Source organism: Myotis daubentonii, chromosome 14 (assembly GCF_963259705.1).
Source record: "Myotis daubentonii chromosome 14, mMyoDau2.1, whole genome shotgun sequence".
Classification (NCBI taxonomy): domain Eukaryota; kingdom Metazoa; phylum Chordata; class Mammalia; order Chiroptera; family Vespertilionidae; genus Myotis; species Myotis daubentonii.
This window is the reverse complement of record NC_081853.1, coordinates 51,766,744-51,784,831: the sequence shown is the minus strand read 5'-3', so window position 1 is coordinate 51,784,831 and position 18,088 is coordinate 51,766,744. Positions and strand designations below refer to the sequence as shown.

General features: G+C 60.9%; 1 protein-coding gene across 2 annotated transcripts; it reads left to right on the top strand.

Moving 5' to 3' along the window:
- The first annotated feature begins 494 nt into the window (after window positions 1–494).
- On the top strand, window positions 495–17,822 carry PLCD1 (phospholipase C delta 1). 2 transcript variants are annotated; one of them, XM_059664402.1, is made up of 16 exons: window positions 495–673; window positions 8,645–8,809; window positions 12,093–12,321; window positions 13,508–13,637; window positions 13,729–13,960; window positions 14,382–14,583; window positions 15,004–15,148; window positions 15,229–15,378; window positions 15,472–15,630; window positions 15,866–16,025; window positions 16,224–16,340; window positions 16,678–16,856; window positions 16,954–17,086; window positions 17,163–17,312; window positions 17,464–17,572; window positions 17,610–17,822. In XM_059664402.1, exons 1-15 carry the CDS (start codon window positions 640–642, stop codon window positions 17,547–17,549), a joined length of 2,271 nt encoding a protein of 756 aa, XP_059520385.1. In that variant the 5' UTR covers window positions 495–639; the 3' UTR covers window positions 17,550–17,572; window positions 17,610–17,822. The 2 variants fall into 2 exon arrangements, with proteins under 2 accessions (XP_059520385.1, XP_059520384.1); XM_059664401.1 differs by having other exon boundaries at window positions 496–673; window positions 17,464–17,822.
- The last annotated feature ends 266 nt before the right edge of the window (window positions 17,823–18,088 follow it).

Here is an 18,088-nt window from a genome sequence, read left to right as displayed (position 1 = left end):
CACCAAAGGCGCTCCTGGGGTTCACACTTCCCAGCGGGCGGGAGGGGACCCTCCTCCGGACAAGTCCCGGGCGTCCTCTCTGAGGATCTCGGGACCTGGGCACCCGTTTTGCGGAGGGGAGAGCAGACCTGCGGGGCGCGGCGGCTGGACGCCTGGGCGCGGACAGGACGCTGCCCTTCCCGAGGGTGACGCCAGGTCCCTGGGAGCATCGCCCCGAGCCCCGGGAGGCGCCCGCGGGCAGGGCGTGGGGCCGGGCCGCCCTCGGTAATGACAGGGCCGGCCGCCGGGGGTGGCAGCGGCGGAGGAAGCGGGAGGGCGCTGGCTATTTCTGGCCGGGGCGCGTCCACCCGCCGGGGGCCAGGGCTCGGCGGGCTCCCCAGCCCCGACCTCGGCCCGCCCTCCCGGCCCCCGGGACAGGCGGGGAGAGACGCGGGTTGGTGGACCGGAGGGGCGGGGGCACGGGCGGCTGGCGGCTGGAGGGGGCGGGGCGGTGTCCCGGGCCCACCTCCGGCCTCCTCCCACCGCAGTCCCTGCGCCTCTCCTCTGCGCTCGGCTCGGACCCGAGGCCGCCGGCGGCGTGTGCCCCGCAGCGCCCCGCTCCCGCCGCGCTCCCCCTCCCCGCGGCGCCGCGCGACGGGCATGGACTCGGGCCGGGACTTCCTGACCCTGCACGGTGAGTGCGTGGCCGGCGCGCTGGGGAGTCCCTGCGAGGGTCCGCCCCGCAGCGAGCCCTCCCGGCTCCGGGCGGAGGACCCCGGGGTCCTGCGTCCACCCTCCGCCCCGTCCTGGCCCGCCCCGCGGCCCTCCGGTCCCATCGGGAAAATCTCGGCCCAGGACTTAGGGTGGGACTGCCAGGCGCGCCCCTGGGCGTTTCCAGCTCAGCCCCCAGCTCTAACCCGGGGTGGGGGGTAGGGGTGCGGGTCCGAAGACTTTCCCCGGGTCCCCCCAGCCTGGGGACTCCCCCTCATCCTGGTCCAGCGCGCACGGAGGGGCCGAGGAGGGAAGGAACCAGCATCCACGAATAACCGAGTTCTCCCCGCCCCGTCCGGGCGCCTGGGGGAGCTCCGCAAAGCCCCGGCGTGCCTGGATTGCTTCAGGCCGCGTGGGTGTGGCGGGTGGGGGGATGGGGAGAGGTGGGGCGAGGTGTGCAAGGTTGGCCGAGGTCCGGCCGTGCCGCCGTAACTGCCCCGCGCAGAACTCAGTCCTCGATGCCCAGGCCGGGGGGGGGGGGGGGAGGTTGAGGGGGGGGGGGGCAGCAGCCTTATTCCTCCATCTGCGCATCCTCCTGGCTGGACGGGGCCAAGCCTCAGCTGGAAATGCCTGCGCCTCCACCCTTTGTCCAACCGAACTGTCTCCTCCGACCCCGAACGGAGCCTGAGCCAGCTCCTGGCCCTAACGCGGTCCCTCCTGGAGGGAGAGCAGCCGCGGGCTCCCGACCCCAGGACCTGGAGGCCTGATGGCTGGACAGGACCCCCAACCTGGACCTGGCATGTTTTTGCTCCAGCCTGGGGGCTCGCCTGCACTTGGGAAGTTTACCCTCCTGTCCCCACCCACTACCCCAGCGTCAGTCAGCTCAGCAAGCCCCGCCCCTCTCCCACCAATCACTGCTCAACCATAGCTCCTTCAGTCTCCTAGAACCCTTAGGGTGAGAGACTTCGTGTCCACTACCTTCTAAACCAGACCTGGACATTACAGGTGGGAAAGAGCAAGGCAGCGCCCCCAGCTGTCCCACTCGGAGGGGTTCTTATCGGCCAGTCCCGGTCTGTCTCCTTTCCCAGTTGGCCAGACCTGGTCCCCGTGGCCCAGAGCTGTTACCCTCATACCCATCCTGTTTGAGACCTGCCTCCCTGGGTATGACATGTCCCTTCTGTCCTCACCCCCGGATGCATGCAGAGGCAGTGTAGTAGACCTGCATGAATTCTGGGCAAACTACCTGGCTTTTTCATCAAGACAAATCCCTCGATTTAATTGTGCCTCATCTGTAAAATGGGAGATAAGAATACTACCTCCCTCATAGGGTTGCTGTGAGGATTGAATGAAGTGATACTTATAAGGCAGTGGTTCTCAACCTTCCTCATGCCGCGACCCTTTAATACAGTTCCTCATGTTGTGGTGACCCCAACCATAAAATTATTTTCGTTGCTACTTCATAACTGTAATGTTGCTACTGTTATGAATCGTCATGTAAATATCTGATATGCAGGATGTATTTTCATTGTTAGAAATTGAACATAATTAAAGCATAGTGATTAATCACAAAAACAATATGTAATTATATATGTGTTTTCCGATGGTCTTAGGCGACCCCTATGAAAGGGTCGTTCGACCCCCAAAGGGGTCGCGACCCACAGGTTGAGAACCGCTGCTTTAAGGGCATTAGAACAGTGTCTGGGACCCAGCCTGTGCCATGTTCCAGCAGGAGGCCCATCCCCCAAGTGACCATGCCCTGTGAGTTGCTGCCTCATTCTTTGGGAGATAAGGTTACACCATAAGGCAATCCCAAGCCAGAAAAAAATGACTAGAACTGGATTCAAGAATCAGGGGCTCCTTCCCAAATCTGAAGCCCCCTGACTGAAGTTCCAGGCCCCCCATCTCCGCCTAACTCACTTCCTCTGCTCTCTCCATGCTGGCCAGGGCTGCACTGGCTTCTCAAGCAGGTTCCCAGATGTGCCCGAAAGGACATAACCTTCCAGGGCCCTGTCCTCACTGAACACATCTACCTCCACTAACTTTTCCTACACCGAATCCCTCGCGCCCCACTGTGAGAACTGGCATTTATAAAAGTGGAAGCAGGTGCCCTGACTGGGTGGCTCAGTTGGTTGGAGTGCTGTCCCCCCACACACCAAAAGGTTGTGGGTTTGCTTCCTGGTCAGGGCACACACCTAGGTTGCAGGTTCGATCCCTGGTGGGGATGTGTACGAGAGGCAACAGGTCGATGTCTCTCTCTCACATTGATGTCTCTCTCGCTTTTCCTCTCTCCCTCCATTTTTTTCTCTCTAAAATCAATAAAAACATATCCTTGGGTTAGGATTAAAATTTTTAAAAAGGGGAAGGCAGGCTATATAGGAAGACCCTGGCTTCGTCTTGGCCTCTGGAGACCTGGGCTCCAGTCCTAGCTTTGCCTTATATTGTGACCCTGGGCAAATCCATTTGCCTCTCTGGGCCTGTTTTCTCATCCACAGGATCACAATACCCATTTCACAGAAGTGAAGATAAGAGCACTAATGAGCATGGGAGCCTCTAGGTTGGCTAAAAAGCCACTATCCCCAAGAGATAATGATTCCAGAACCATCATAGCAAGTCGGGGTGGCCAACCCCCTACCCACCTCGATTATGATTCAAAGTGCTATTCCTGGGGTTTCAGGCCCACACTACACAGACACACGCTGATCCACCCTGATCAGTAACTTTTTTTGTGTGCCATAGGCCACTTTGGCAGTTGGTGAAGCCTGCAGGCCCTTCTCAGGATCTTGTTTTTAAATATACAATAAAATACATAATTCAAAAGGAGCAAATTATACTGAGATGTGATTCTGTCGTTGGTGCTCCAGTTAACAACCCGTGCATGGTTTCTCTCAAACAGAGGTTCCCCTTACACTCTGCTCCCCGCCCCTCTCCAAAATGAGTAACAACTTGTCTGTGCCCGTTTTGCAGCTCATCTACACTAACACGCTCTCATGACTTAACACTCTCTGTGGAGTGACTTTCTGCAAGTCACCTGGCGCTTCATTTTATCGTTGCTGTGCTTGTCTGTGCGACTAACTGGCTTTGCCAGTGACTCACTGCCAATGCTGGGGACGGGAGCTGAAGTGAAGCGAACCATTCAGAGGCAGGGAGCAAGAGAGGAGTGAGTCAGGCCTGCAGGGTGGTGTCCTGACCTTGGCACACAGTAGGGGCTCAATAAATAACTGCTGGGTGAGTGACAGAGAAGCTGTCACTTGGTGAAAGGTCCCACTGTTCCCCTGCACACTGGCAGCTCAGTGTATACAGTGGCAGTCGTCCTCGTGCATTTATCAAAGTAAGCCTGCGTTAATGGACTCATTGAAGATCAGCTTTTTTTTTTTTTTTCCTTCAAGAATTCCATTCGCATTCCGACCCTTGGAGATTACCCACTCAGGTGGGGGAAACAGAAGGAAACAGGCCTGCCTGAGGTTCACAAGTGAGGCGACAGCCAGCTGAGTCACAATGAATTCGTTGAGTAATTTTGGTAAAATATTTGGCTGGCGAGGTGGTCTGGCACAGCCTCCATCCCGTTCACAGCCGCCTCCGGGAGACCCCAGCTGGTGTTTGGAAGCCAGGCTCAGGCTCCACCCCCGGTCGGACCCCGCCCCTCGGCGGAACACCGCCTTTCCAGTGAGGACCCTCCCGGGGTTCGCCCCCTGGGCCCTGACCCCGCCCCGGGCCAGCTTCCTGGGTATAGCTCTGCCTCCACATCGCCTCCCCCCATCCCCTGCCCAGGCCCGGCTCCGCCCCGTCCCCCCCTCTTTGGCTCTGGCTGTGCCCTCGATCCGCTTTCTGGCCTCTGGTTTTCGTCACTTCTCCGCTTCCTCCTCCGGGGCGCCCCGCTCCCGGGGTTCTAGCTCCTCCTCTGCCCGCCCGGATTCCGCTCTCGCCCCACCTCCAGGGGCTATCGGCCCCGCCCCTTTCGGCCCAGATTTCCCTCTCGCCCCGCCTCTAGGCCGGAGGCCCCGCCCCTCCAACCAGGCGGTAGCCCCGCCCCCTCCTAGTCTCCGCCCCCTGCTCCCGCCTCCTTAGGCGTCTGGAGACTAGTGCATTGTCCCGGGCCAGGCTCGGCGGCGGCGGCAGGGCCACTGCGGCGATCATGCAGTTTCCGCGGGGCCGGAGCCACTCCAGAGAGCTCTACCTGCAGGAGCAGAGCCTCAAGGTGGCGGCGCTCAATGGGCAGAGGCTGGGTAAGGGTCGCAGGGAACACCGACGTCTGTGGAGACTGGGATGGCAGCTGGGGCAGAGGCGGACTAGATGTTCCTTTGATTGGACCTGTTTAGTATTCCTGTGAGTGTGTGACCTATTGTGGGGCCGTGTCTGCAGGGGTGGCATATGGGGTGAGTCCTGGGGGCATTGGTTACCCCTCTTTCTGACACACCCCAGCTCCTCCAAGCCTCCCTGCTCCTTGTCACCCCTCCCTCCCTCCCTCCCTGTTTATAGATTTATGAGGCACCACTGGATATGTGGCCTGGTGCGGAGCTGGTGTGACTGTCATCCTGTGAGATGATCTGCAAGTGTGTGGTCCGATGTGATGCTGTGTGCACTATGGGTGACAGATGTGACAGGGGTGATCCAGGCGACTGAGAGATTCTATTACTTTGCGTTATGATGCGGGTTTTGTGGGTTTTCTGACATTACTACTTGTGCCAGTGTACCCCTGCGTGGTGGCTGCACCTGGTAATGTTTCCTATCATGGACCCGTGGGCAGGATTCTGTGTCCTGACTCCACCATGTAACTTCCCTGAGCCTCAATTTCCTCATCTGCGAAATGGGAATAGTGATAGTGTCTCCCTCATTGGGTTGTTAGGGAGGTTAAATACATGTGCCAAGAGCAGTATCTTATTCGAATACTAGCCATTATTATGGTGGATGCTGTTATTATCATGATGATGATGATAAGGCACTGTATGTTGTGTGGCTGTGTGTGACTCCGTGTAACAATGTCCATCACTGTGTGACTTGACCTCAGTATTGCTATGTATTATTATGAGTCCCAAGCCCAGTTTGTCTCTATTATGCACCCCCCTAGGTAAATGGTCAGGACTCCTGGCACCCCCCTCCCCCCAGCCTCCTTTTAGTGCCTACAGCACCCTCTCCTGGGCACCTCGTGGTGTGCAGCGGGCCTGGGCAGGTTAGTGAGGCTGCAAGGTCCGCCGGGGGCCCCTGAGCTCAGAGGCCTCTCCCCCCACCCCCACAGGAGAAGGCAGTAGAGCTAAGTGAACGGGGCTGGGTGAGGAGTGCCCACACTTTCTGGGTGGTGGGGCGGGCAGCCCAGGAGCCTCGGAAACAAAAGGGCCTCCGTGAGGCTCAGAGGTGGAGGTGCCTGCTCAGGTTTCCCACCGGCCGAGGGCAGTGTTATCAACTCGGACCTTGGGACGGAGGTCTGTGTTTGGAAGTCACGTCGGCAGCCAGGGGGCTTATCTCTGTCCGACTGCAGACAGGGCCACAGCCTGGCTCCGGGACAGGATGAATATGTCATCTCCTCACGGTGTTTTCCAGAGCTGGAGGGTGGAGCTCACCTCCTCCTTCCCCACCCCCTCCCCCACAGTCCCACCCGTGCTGTGGGCAGGGGCTGGTCCTACTGTGTGCCCAGCTTGGGGGGTGGGTGGGGACTGTGGGATCCCCGGCAGGGGCTGAGGTGCCTCTTCTGGCAGCCTGGGGGCTCCCCTCCCCTTCCTCTGGCTGTGAGCTCCACAGACACCACCGGCAGTTTAGGACATCCTGCCGGATGGAGCCCCCTTCTCCACTGGGCTTCCCCTGGGGCCGAAGGGGAACTGCTCCCACCAAGGCAGAGGGGTCTCCTGGGTGGAGAGACTTGGGACAAAGGTGGGGGAAGGTCACATCAGAAGATCACCTCTGAGAAGGCTCCAAGGCGCCTCCTCCAACACTGCACTCTCCCAGTGCGGAGGGGACCAGGGGCACAGATTGGGAAGGGAGGTGCCCAAAGCCATAGGGAGGCGGGTGTTAGCCCTGGACTTTGTCCCCGCGGGAGGCAGGAGCCTGGCAAGGGGAAAAGAGGATGTGGTGACGGAGGCTTACGTCCAGAAAGTTCTGTGGGTCCGGTGGGTGTGTGGGCCTGGCTAGGGAGCGGGGAGGCCAGGACAAAGTGGGAGAGGCTATGAGGGGCTGGGAATCTGGGCTCAGAAAAGAAAAAGCCTCCAGGCCTAGGCACAGGCCCCACAGACGGGACCCACCCGGTCCCTGCTGGAGCAGAGGATAAAGATGGCTATGGCCACACAATTTTAATATTGGTGACAGACATGAGGCGAAATGGCCAATTGGCTCTGAACAGAGCTGGCTGCTGGACTGCATGTGGCTAGGGTGATATATACAGATATAGATATAGATACAGATGTATAGATACAGATATAGGTTGATACATACAGATACAGATCTATAGATACAGATATAGGTTGATACATACAGATACAGATCTATAGATACAGATATAGATACAGATATAGGTTGATACATACAGATACAGAGCTATAGATACAGATTTATAGATACAGATATAGGGTGATATGTCCAGGCACAGCTATAGATGTATCTCACTCTATGTTACAATGATAGGTTATTAGGGTTGGGGTCTCTCCTTGATCACACTTGGTACAGGGTCTGCTGGGGGTGAGGGCTCCTGGGGAGCCAGGCTTAGTATCCCTTTGGTGCCTCTTGCTTGGGCCTGGTGGGACAAAGGGCATCATAGCTTTGGGAGCCCATGCCTCAGGCCAGACTGGGTCTCCGAGAGCAGCAAGAGGGTGCCAAGCAGCCAGGGCTCTGGTCCTCGCTGTGGGACTGCACTGGGACTTACCAGGAGGCGTCCTGGACCCAGGATATTCAGTGATGGGGCGGCCATGGAGGGACAGGGGCATCTCTCTCTTCTGGGACAAGGATCAAGACCCACTCAAGTAGGTCCAAGTCAGGGGTGGCGATCGTGGTGAGGGTAGCAGGGATGGGCACAAGGGCCCCAGAGTAACTACAATGTTGACATTAAGAACTAGAACGGCTTTACCTCGGGACCTTCCCAGAATCATGCATCATCTCATTTAACCACAGCCCTTCCCTTTGAGGGGGCTGCTATTTCTATCCTCAGTTTACAGACGGGACAGCAGAGGCCCTGCAACATGAAGCCACTTGTCCAGGTCACACGGTTGTCGGGAGGGGGACCTGGACGTGGGCACCGGCGATTGCATAGCCAGTGGAGTTGGGAGGCTGTTGGGCTCTGAGATGCTCTGGACCCATTGCCATCGGTGTCTGTCCCTTTTCTTTCCTGCTCTGCCCGATCTTTTAGTCCCGCTTCCTTCAGGTCACTCTGACCCCTAAGTGTGACCAGGAGGGGCCCAGGCTACTTCCTGGGGGGTCTGGTCCCCCAGGGACCAGGAGTCCTTAGATTAGCTGCCCTCCCTTTGTCCATTCAGCTGTGGGTGGCAGGTCAGTGTACAAAGCGTGGCCTTGAGTGGGTAGGCACCCAAGGTTTACGTGCCCTCAGCTGGCTCAGCGATGACTTCATGTGCGGCAGGGCAGGTTGGAGCATGGCTGAAGGAGGGAGACGTGAACAGAGATGGGGACGAGGCTGGGGAGGAGCGGGCTCCTAGAGCAGTGATGGCGAACCTCTGGCACGCGTGTCACCTCTGACTCATTTTTTTTGGTTGATTTTTCTTTGTTAAATAGCATTTAAATATGTAAAATAAATATCAAAAATATAAGTCTTTGTTTTACTACGATTGCAAATATCAAAAAATTTCTATATGTGACACGGCACCAGAGTTAGGTTAGGGTTTCTCAAAATGCTGACACGCCCAGCTCAAAAGGTTCGCCATCACTGTGCTAGAGGGCCTGGAGGTGGGCGTGGCCAGCGTGGGGTCAGGGACAGCAGGGACACCGGAGGAGGTGGCATCTTACGAGCTCTGCCCCCCAGGCCTACAGAATGACGAGGACCTACAGGCGCTGCTGAAGGGCACCCAGCTCCTGAAGGTGAAGTCCAATTCATGGCGGCGAGAGCGCTTCTACAAGCTGCAGGAAGACTGCAAGACCATCTGGCAGGAGTCCCGCAAGGTCATGCGGAGCCCCGAGTCCCAGCTGTGTGAGTGCCCGGGGCTGTGGGGGAGGAGGCAGAGTGTGCCACCCAGGCTTGGATGGGGACACTGGTGCTGGCTGGGGGTGGAGGTCCATCATGGACCAGGACCACAGATAGGGAAACTGAGTCCCAGCCTGGTGGCGTATAGGTCAGGCGTGCAATCAGGACCAGATAGGGGGACATTGCAGCTAGCCAGAATCTGGGGGAGGAAGCAGTTAAAATTGAGCTCTGGGCTGGGCTGGAGCGCGCAGGACTCAGGACTGCAGACGGAGATGCTAAAGGCTTCTGGGGGTGAGGGGCACGTAACCATGACCACAGGTGGGGAAAGCAGGTTCGGAGGAGGGAGGGAGCTGGACAGTGCTGTGTGAACGCATAGGTATCCGCCCAGGCCCTTGTGGGGAGCAGGGAAGTTGGGCAGACTAGACTCCAGGTGTGGTGAGGCCAAAACCAGCCCAAAGTTGGGGCAGATAAGTCCCGGTCAGGACGTGAGGTGGGGCCGTTCCCTAGGACTGGGGCCACAGCAGGGAGATGGGGCAGAGCGGGGCTAGGACACAAAGAGAGAGGCCTCAGCAGGGTAGCTCCCTCGAGGGCAGGGGTCCGAGGGCTTTCCAGAAGCTTCGGAAATGGCCCAGGAACCCAAGGCTCAGGCCTGCAAATGGAGAGTGTCCCCTACCAGGCCTTAGGGGGAAACTCTGATGACGGCTTAACACAGACTGCCCCCAGGCTTTGTCAAATGCGAGGTCTACGCTGCTGCACCTCTACTTGGTGGGAAAACCGCAGACCAAGGCTGTCTGTCACGGCTGCCACTAGCCACCTGTGGTCACGGAGCACCTGAAACTTGGCTAGTGTGACTGAGGAACGGTACTTAACTTGGTCGGATTTTAATGAATTTCTGCTTAAATGACCACATGCGGTTGGTGGCTGCTCTGTGGGCCAGTGCAGCTGGATCTCTCACAGCCCAGACCTCAGGAAATCCCTCGCCCATTCACCTCCCTTCTGCCGTTTGGGGACAGGCAGGGTCAGCACACTGGCAGGTCTATAGGGAATGAGGTCAGACACAGGCGACAGGCCCCAGGCAGGAGTAGGCGGGTCACAGGAGGAAGGGGAGGGTCAGCCCGCAGAAGGGACCCCAGGAAGGGTCTGCCGGGCCGCAGGACACTGGGCAGGAACATAAGAAGGTATGGCCTGCTGACCTGTGGCCTGAGGGGCCAGAGGTGAGGCAGGACAGGGGCGGGGGCCGATGGGGGCGCTGGGCTGGGGCCCTGGGGCTGTGGGCCGGGGCAGGGTCTGAGGGGATGGAGACTGAAGCTCGCAGAAAACCACCCTCAGCGCACGTCTGCCGCTCAGACTGGAGTGACCCTGACCTTGCCCCTGGGGCACCAGCCAGGCTTCTTCACAGGCCTCTGCCCTGATATGGAGTTTCCCGCTACGCGCTGGTGGGTGGAGGCCCCGTGCCCTGGGGCTTCCTGGGAGCCCAGCAGCCAGCCCATATGAATGGTTCCCAGTGCGTGCCTCCCACCTGGTGGGGCTGGGCGTGGGGGCGGCAGCGGAGTAGAGGCTCAGGCCTTTCCAGACCTGCCCTGGGGAGGTGAGACCCTCACACTGGGACGGCGAGGAGCAGAGGGCAGGATAGACTTCCAGGCAGGAGACCCAGTGTGAGCAAGAAGCAGGGCGAGACTGAGGACGGGACGTGAGTGAGGGGGCGGCAGGGGTGACAGGTCCAGGGCCTGGCATCGGGTGTGGTCAGGTGAGGACACTGGCCCCAGAGGCTCCCCGCCATGTCAGAGCCACTGAGGCAGGCCTTGGGCTGTGCTTGCCTGTCGGCTGCCTCCCTGCTCTGAGGGTGAGACTGTTGTCCTCAGCGGTACTCTATCCTCGGGGAAACTGAGGCCCGGTGAGGGAGGACTGGTTCCCCTCCCCCGGTTCTCTCTGCCTCTGCTCCCTGATCCCTAAGTCTCCCCTGATTCTGTCACCGACACCCCCCTCGCTCCCCCCCAACACACACACCACCCCACTCTGGTTCCCAGGGGCAGGCGGGCATTATCAGCAGTGGAGGCATCTGGACTTTCTCTCTGGAGCGGGTGGGGGTGCCGGCCCGGGAGCTCCAGGGCTCAGGCTTCCTGTTTGCACTCCAGCCTGGGTCGGGGGCAGCTGGTGTGGGGCCTGGCGGGGCACAGGAGGCTGTGGGCACAGGGATTAAGCAGGGATGTCCCCTGAGCCCTAGATGGCCCAGGGCTCACGTGTCCCACTTCCCAGAGCCTGCCGCCCGGGCTGGGCACATGGCACACACATGGGGCCTGTGGCTAGGAGACCCTGGGGCGCTTAGGGTGTGTGCGGGCACGGGGGGGGGGGTGGGGGGAGGGGGGAAAGAACAAGCGGCTTTCAGCTAGAGCTGGTCTCGGACTCAGGACAGATGGACGTGGATGCTCAGGATGGGGGTGGGGCAGGCACAGGGCCTGGTGGGATTGGCTCCCAGCCAGATCAGGGAAGACTCATTGGGGGTTAGGAAGGGTAGGCAGGGCCTTGCTGCTCCCTGAAGCCTGGAAGGCTGGGCTCTGACAGCAGGGCCCTCCGTCCGGCTCCTAAGGGCAGAATGATGTAATCTCTCAGACCCCCCGTGGGCATGCTCCAGTCTGCCTCTTGGGATCCTGGAGGGCAGAGCCTTCCTGCACCCTCATGGCCCAGGGGTGCCCTGAGTTCTGCACACATACAGACACCAATGGGGTAAGGTCCTCTTTACCCTCCGACACAGCACCTCTCCCTCTGTCCGTGCCCCCAGACCCCAAGGCCAGGGCTGATCGAGGGTGGCTCGCGTCTCCTGAATGGTCAGGAGAGGGGCCTGGAGGCGCACACGACTGTCTGAGGGGAGAACGGGTCCAAAGTCAGTCCGATCAGGAGGGTGTGTGGCCTCGTCTCGGTCACAGGCCCCAAGCTCCAGAATGGTCTGCTCTGCCCCAACCCTCTCCCAGGGCCCTGCTCCCTACAGCACAGGAACAACGGGGTCCGGGGTCGAAGGCGCCGGTCCCACCCTAAAGTCAGTCCCGCTCTTTGCGTTCACCCTGCCCACTACAGCTGTGTCTCACACTCCTCCTCCACCTCGGTCTCTGCCTTCCTGCCTCCTTTCCCCGCCACTGGCGGTCCTCCTGCCGGCTCCTTTCCCTCTGGATCAATGCCTGAGCTCCAGCCCCGCCTCTGTCTCTAAACTGTGGCCCCTTCCACTGTGGCCTCGACCATGTCGGGGGGCAGGGGCTGGCCTCATGCTTCTCTCTCCCCCACCCCTTTCTTACAGTCTCCATCGAGGACATCCAGGAGGTACGGATGGGACACCGCACGGAGGGCCTGGAGAAGTTTGCCCGGGACGTGCCCGAGGACCGCTGCTTCTCCATTGTCTTTAAAAACCAGCGAAACACACTAGACCTCATCGCCTCGTCACCAGCTGACGCCCAGCACTGGGTGCAGGGTCTGCGCAAGATCATCCATCACTCAGGCTCCATGGACCAGCAGCAGAAGCTGCAGCAGTATCCTTTGGGTGGCAGGGGGACCAGGCCCAGCCTGGGGATTCTGGCTGTGGTTGTCCCCAGGTCAGCCTGGGTATGGAAGATACCCAGCTCAGACCATCATACCAAAATAGCACAGATTCGGTTAAACAGCATAAATACCTTTTCTCACAGTTCTGGAGGTTGGAAGTCCGAGATCAGGGGGCCAGCATGGTGAGAGCTCTTCTCCTAGCTTCTGGATGGATGCCTTCTTTCTCACTGTGTCCTCACACGGCAGAGAGAGAGAGAGAGAGAGGGAGAGAGAGAGCAAGTTTTCTGGTGGTGTCTCTTCTTATATGGACACTAATTCCATCAAGAGGGCCCCACCTCATGACCTCATCTAAACCTCCCAAGGCCCCATCTCCAAATACCATCCTATTGTGGGTTAGGGCTTCAATACACACATTTTGGGGTGGGGGGGGACATAATTCAGTCCCTAGAAGAAGGGAAGCAGGGAGGCATCTGGAGCCCTTTTTGGTCCACTCTGACCCAAGCACCAGAGAGCTATGCAGCCCCCCCCCCCATGTCCCCTCTTCCCCCCCCCCCCCCCCCCCCCCCGTAACCAGCGCGGAGCTGGGAGGCTGAGGAGAGTCACCTGCTTCAGTGGGAGACCTAGCCTCTGGCATTTAAATCACCTATTTCCCAAGGTCAAGGCTGACGGGACAGAGGATAGAGGTCAGAGAGACGTGGGGGTTAGTGCCCCATCACGACACAGTGATCAGTGGCTTGAAATTTGCTGTTTCCTATAAAGTAAGCCCCAAGTGCTTTAGTCGAGTTGGCTAAGGGTTATATATTGAAAACGAGAGGACAGACCTTGAAATATTAACAGGGTTATCTCTGAGGCTATGGGGGATTTGTTTATTTTATTTTTCTTTATTTTCTACATTATCTACAATAAATCCTTTTATAGAAAGGAAATAAATATTTTTAAAATTGGAAAGGGTTCAAAGCCAGATAATAGGAAAAAGACCCCGTGCTAGGATGTGACATTTCCACTCAAGAGGCCACCAGGCCCTGCCCCTGGGATTCGGATTCCAGTAAGTGGGGCCTGGGGGGAGCCGTGTCTACAGTGGCCTCAGTCTGCCTGGGCCCAGGCGTCGATATTGGGCTCTGGCTGGGGCTCGGGGGGGACGTGGGCTCCTGGGTTCTTTCCTTACTTCTTGCCCAGCTGGATTCACTCCTGCTTGCGAAAAGCTGACAAAAACAAGGATAACAAGATGAGCTTCAAGGAACTGCAGAACTTCCTGAAGGAGCTCAACATCCAGGTGGACGACAGCTACGCCCGGAAGATCTTCAGGGTGAGGCAGCAGGGAGCCCTGGCCGTGGGGTCCTTGGCCCTGGGCCAGGGCCAGCGCTGAGCCTGCCCACGGGGCTGTCCTGGCTTTGCAGGAATGTGACCACTCCCAGACAGACTCCTTGGAGGACGAGGAGATTGAGGCCTTCTACAAGATGCTGACCCAGCGGAAGGAGATCGACCGCACCTTCGAGGAGGCTGCAGGCTCCGGGCAGACCCTGTCCGTGGACCAGTTAGTGACCTTCCTGCAGCACCAGCAGCGGGAGGAGGCGGCCGGGCCTGCCCTGGCCCTCTCCCTCATTGAGCGCTACGAGCCCAGCGAGACTGGTGAGGGCCACACCCGGCTGGGAGACCCCTGGGGACACTGCAGCCCCAAATAGGGAGCTGCAGGAACGGGGGTGCCTCAGGACCCGGCCAGTATTTGCCGGTCCATGAAAGCAGGCAGACGGCAGACAGGGCTCCAGCGTCAGTTCCTCCTTCAGGGGGTTTGGAGGACCCCTCTCCCAGGAAAGAGGAGAGGAGACTGGGCAAGCAAACACTGCCCCTGCTTCCCTCTTGATGCCCATCCTGGGCCCACCTTTGAGACCCGGCCCTGTCCTGGAGGGGGCCCCGGGGCGCAGGTACAGAGCCGGAGGAGGTGAAGTCCTGTCCTCAGGGCCTCACAGCGTGGGGGACAGAACAGGAGAAGACAGGGCCCCGGAGGTGGCTGCGGGTGGAGGGCTCTGACGGGTCCCCGCCTCCCTCCCAGCCAAGGCCCAGCGGCAGATGACCAAGGACGGCTTCCTCATGTACCTGCTCTCGGCCGACGGCAGCGCCTTCAACCTGGCGCACCGGCGGGTCTACCAGGACATGGGCCAGCCGCTCAGCCACTACCTGGTGTCCTCCTCGCACAACACCTACCTGCTGGAAGACCAGCTCACCGGGCCCAGCAGCACCGAAGCCTACATCCGGTGGGGCAGCCCGTGGGGGCCGGGGCTCCGGCGGGGCGGGGCTCCGGCGGGGCGGGGCTCCGGCGGGGCGGGGCTCCGGCGGGGCGGGGCTCCGGCGGGGCGGGGCTCCGGCGGGGCGGGGCTCCGGCGGGGCGGGGCTCCGGCGGGGCGGGGCTCCGGCGGGGCGGGGCTCCGGCGGGGCGGGGCTCCGGCGGGGCGGGGCTCCGGCGGGGCGGGGCTCCGGCGGGGCGGGGCTCCGGCGGGGCGGGGCTCCGGCGGGGCGGGGCTCCGGCGGGGCGGGGCGGGGCTCCGGCGGGGCGGGGCGGGGCTCCGGCGGGGCGGGGCGGGGTGGGGCTCCGGCGGGGCGGGGCTCCGGCGGGGCGGGGCTCCGGCGGGGCGGGGCTCCGGCGGGGCGGGGTCCTAGCGCCACTTCCCCTACAGGGCGCTGTGCAAAGGCTGCCGCTGCCTGGAGCTGGACTGCTGGGACGGACCCAACCAGGAGCCCATCATCTACCACGGCTACACCTTCACCTCCAAGATCCTCTTCTGCGACGTGCTCAGGGCCATTCGGGACTACGCCTTCAAGGTGGCCACACCCCGGGGGGGGGTGTGAGGAGGGGAAGGCTAGGGGTGGCCAACCCCTCCTAATCTGCCTTGGACCGCCAGGCGTCCCCCTACCCCGTCATCCTGTCCCTGGAGAACCACTGCAGCCTGGAGCAGCAGCGCGTGATGGCGCGACACCTGAGCACGACTCTGGGCTCCATGCTATTGGACCGGCCGCTGGAAGGGGCCACCACCAGCCTCCCATCCCCTGAGGTGCACAGTGGGCACGGGGGTGCCCAGAGAAGAGGGCAGGGGGGCTGGCTGGGAGGCCAGCTGGGTCTTGACCAGCTGCCCCTCCATCCGCAGCAACTGAAGGGGAAGATCTTGCTGAAGGGCAAGAAGCTAGGGGGACTCCAGCCCCCCAGCGGGGAAAGTGGCCCTGAGGCCACTGTCGTGTCAGATGAGGACGAGGCAGCGGAGATGGAGGATGAGGCCGTGAGGAGCCGAGTGCAGCACAAGCCCAAGGTTCGAGGGGAAGCTGTGGGGGGAGGGCATCCCCGGGCCCTCCCCCATCCTCACCCCCCATCGCCGGGTGGGATGGTTGCCCTGTCTCAATTCTCTGTGGCTGCCACTCAGACCCTCTGCCCCCTCTCTGTGTCTGTCTCCCTCTCTCTGTCTCTCTGTGTCTGGGTTCCTGGCTCTCTCAGTGTCCACCTGCCCCCACCTCTGACTCTAACGCGGGCCTCCCCGTGGCCCCCAGGAGGACAAGCTCAGGCTAGTGAAGGAGCTGTCTGACATGGTCATTTACTGTAAGAGTGTCCACTTCCGGGGCTTCTCCAGCCCTGGCAGCCCGGGGCAGGCTTTCTATGAGATGGCGTCCTTCTCTGAGAACCGCACCCTCCGGCTGCTCCAAGAGTCAGGTGAGCCCCGCCCTGCACCCTGAGGGTGCTGCCCCTGTCCGACCATCCGGGCTGGGGCCAGGGCCGACCTGGTTCCCCCCACACCCCCACCCCCGCTGGTGAACAAAGTTAGCATTCCCTGCTGCTACCAGCAGAGCTGGTGGGAGGGACTCAGGCACACCTGAGGCCTCCCTGCCTGACCATCCCGTCCCCCCTCAGGAAACAGCCTTGTCCGCCACAACGTGAATCACCTGAGCAGGATCTACCCTGCTGGGTGGAGAACCGACTCCTCCAACTACAGCCCCGTGGAGATGTGGAATGGGGGCTGCCAGATCGGTATGCACTGGCTGGGGCCGGGAGGAGGCCTGGCTGAGGGCCAGGGACCAGGAGACCGAGGCAGGGCGGATGCAGGAATGTGTGGGCTCAGGAGCTGGTGACCTCAGTTGGGAGCTGTCCCCCTCGTTAGCATCGTAGTCCTTAGAGTTTTAGCACCAGAAATGGAACGTGGGGTTGGTGCAGAGAGTCGGTTGGAGGGCAGGAGGCCTTGCAGCGATACTGGCCCCTGCTTCTGCCTCACCCTGTGTCTCCAAGGCCTCAGTGTACCCTGCGGAGGCTGGGCTCTAGGGCCCCCGAAGCCAACCCACAGCCCGTGACTGCTCTGTCCTACCTGTAGTGGCCTTGAACTTCCAGACACCTGGCCCAGAGATGGATGTGTATCAGGGCCGCTTCCAGGACAACGGGGCCTGTGGGTACGTGCTGAAGCCCGCCTTCCTGCGAGACCCCAACTCCACCTTCAACCCGCGTAACCCGGCTCAGGGGCCCTGGTGGACTCGGAAGCGACTCAACATCCGGGTATGGCCAGCCAGAGAAGGGCCAGGAGCCCACAGTCCCCCCCGCCACCCTCACTTCCCCCTCGGTACCATTCCTCATGCCCATCACCCTTCCGCAGGTCATCACGGGGCAGCAGCTGCCGAAAGTCAATAAGAGCAAGAATTCGATCGTGGACCCCAAGGTGACGGTGGAGGTCCACGGCGTGGGCCGGGACGTGGCCAGCCGCCAGACCGCGGTGGTCACCAACAACGGTACGTGCCGAGGCGGGGCTGGGCCCGGCCGCTGCAGCTGGTGTCCGAGCTGCTGACACGGCGCCTGTGCCCGCAGGTTTCAACCCGTGGTGGGACACGGAGTTCGAGTTTGAGGTGGCGGTGCCTGAGCTGGCCCTCGTGCGCTTCGTGGTGGAGGACTACGACGCCTCCTCCAAGAACGACTTCATTGGCCAGAGCACCATCCCCCTGAACAGCCTCAAGCAGGGTGAGTGTTTGTCCAGGGGAGGGGAGGGGAGGGCAAGGGGGCGGGGGCAGGGCCTGGCATCTCTTGGGCGGGGGTGGCTGTCCCTTGAAGCATCCTGCCCGAGTGACTGGAACTTTCCTTGTGTGCTCCTTCCCGCCCCCTCACCTGCCAGGATACCGCCACGTGCACCTCTTGTCCAAGAATGGAGACCAGCACCCATCTGCCACCCTCTTTGTGAAGGTGTCCCTGCGGGACTAGGCGTGGGAGCGGGCCAGGCTTCTGTCCGCGGGCCAGGCCTCTGTCCGCAGCCCAGGGCAGGGCGGGCGCGCTGCTCCCAGCCTCGCGCTCAGAGCGGGAGGCCCGCCCTGCCTTCGGCTCTGACACACTGTCTGTGCTGCTGCCTCTCCCGGGTCCTAGGAGCTGGCCTGGGCCCTGGATCTGTCCTCACCTCCGTTAAGAACAACACTGCAGCCCTCTCCACCCTCTGGCCGGCCCTCGGTTGAGGGTTTTTATAAAAATCTTAAGACTAAGTTCCGTGGCCTCTTTACCTGCACGCCAGCAAATTCCTGTAAGTGCGCGCATGCGTGTGTGTGTGTGTGTGTGCGCGCGCATGTCAGAGCCCTGGAACCCCAGCACCTCACTCTCCTCCTTCCCACACTCACACTGCACTGAGGGCGCTGTCTGTGCCGCTGGGCAGGAGGGACCAACAAGAAAGAGGAGGAAGGGACAGAGAGACACCCCTCCAGCCCCACAGGCCCTTCCCCAGAGGCGGACCTGCTGAGGGACCCAGACGTGAA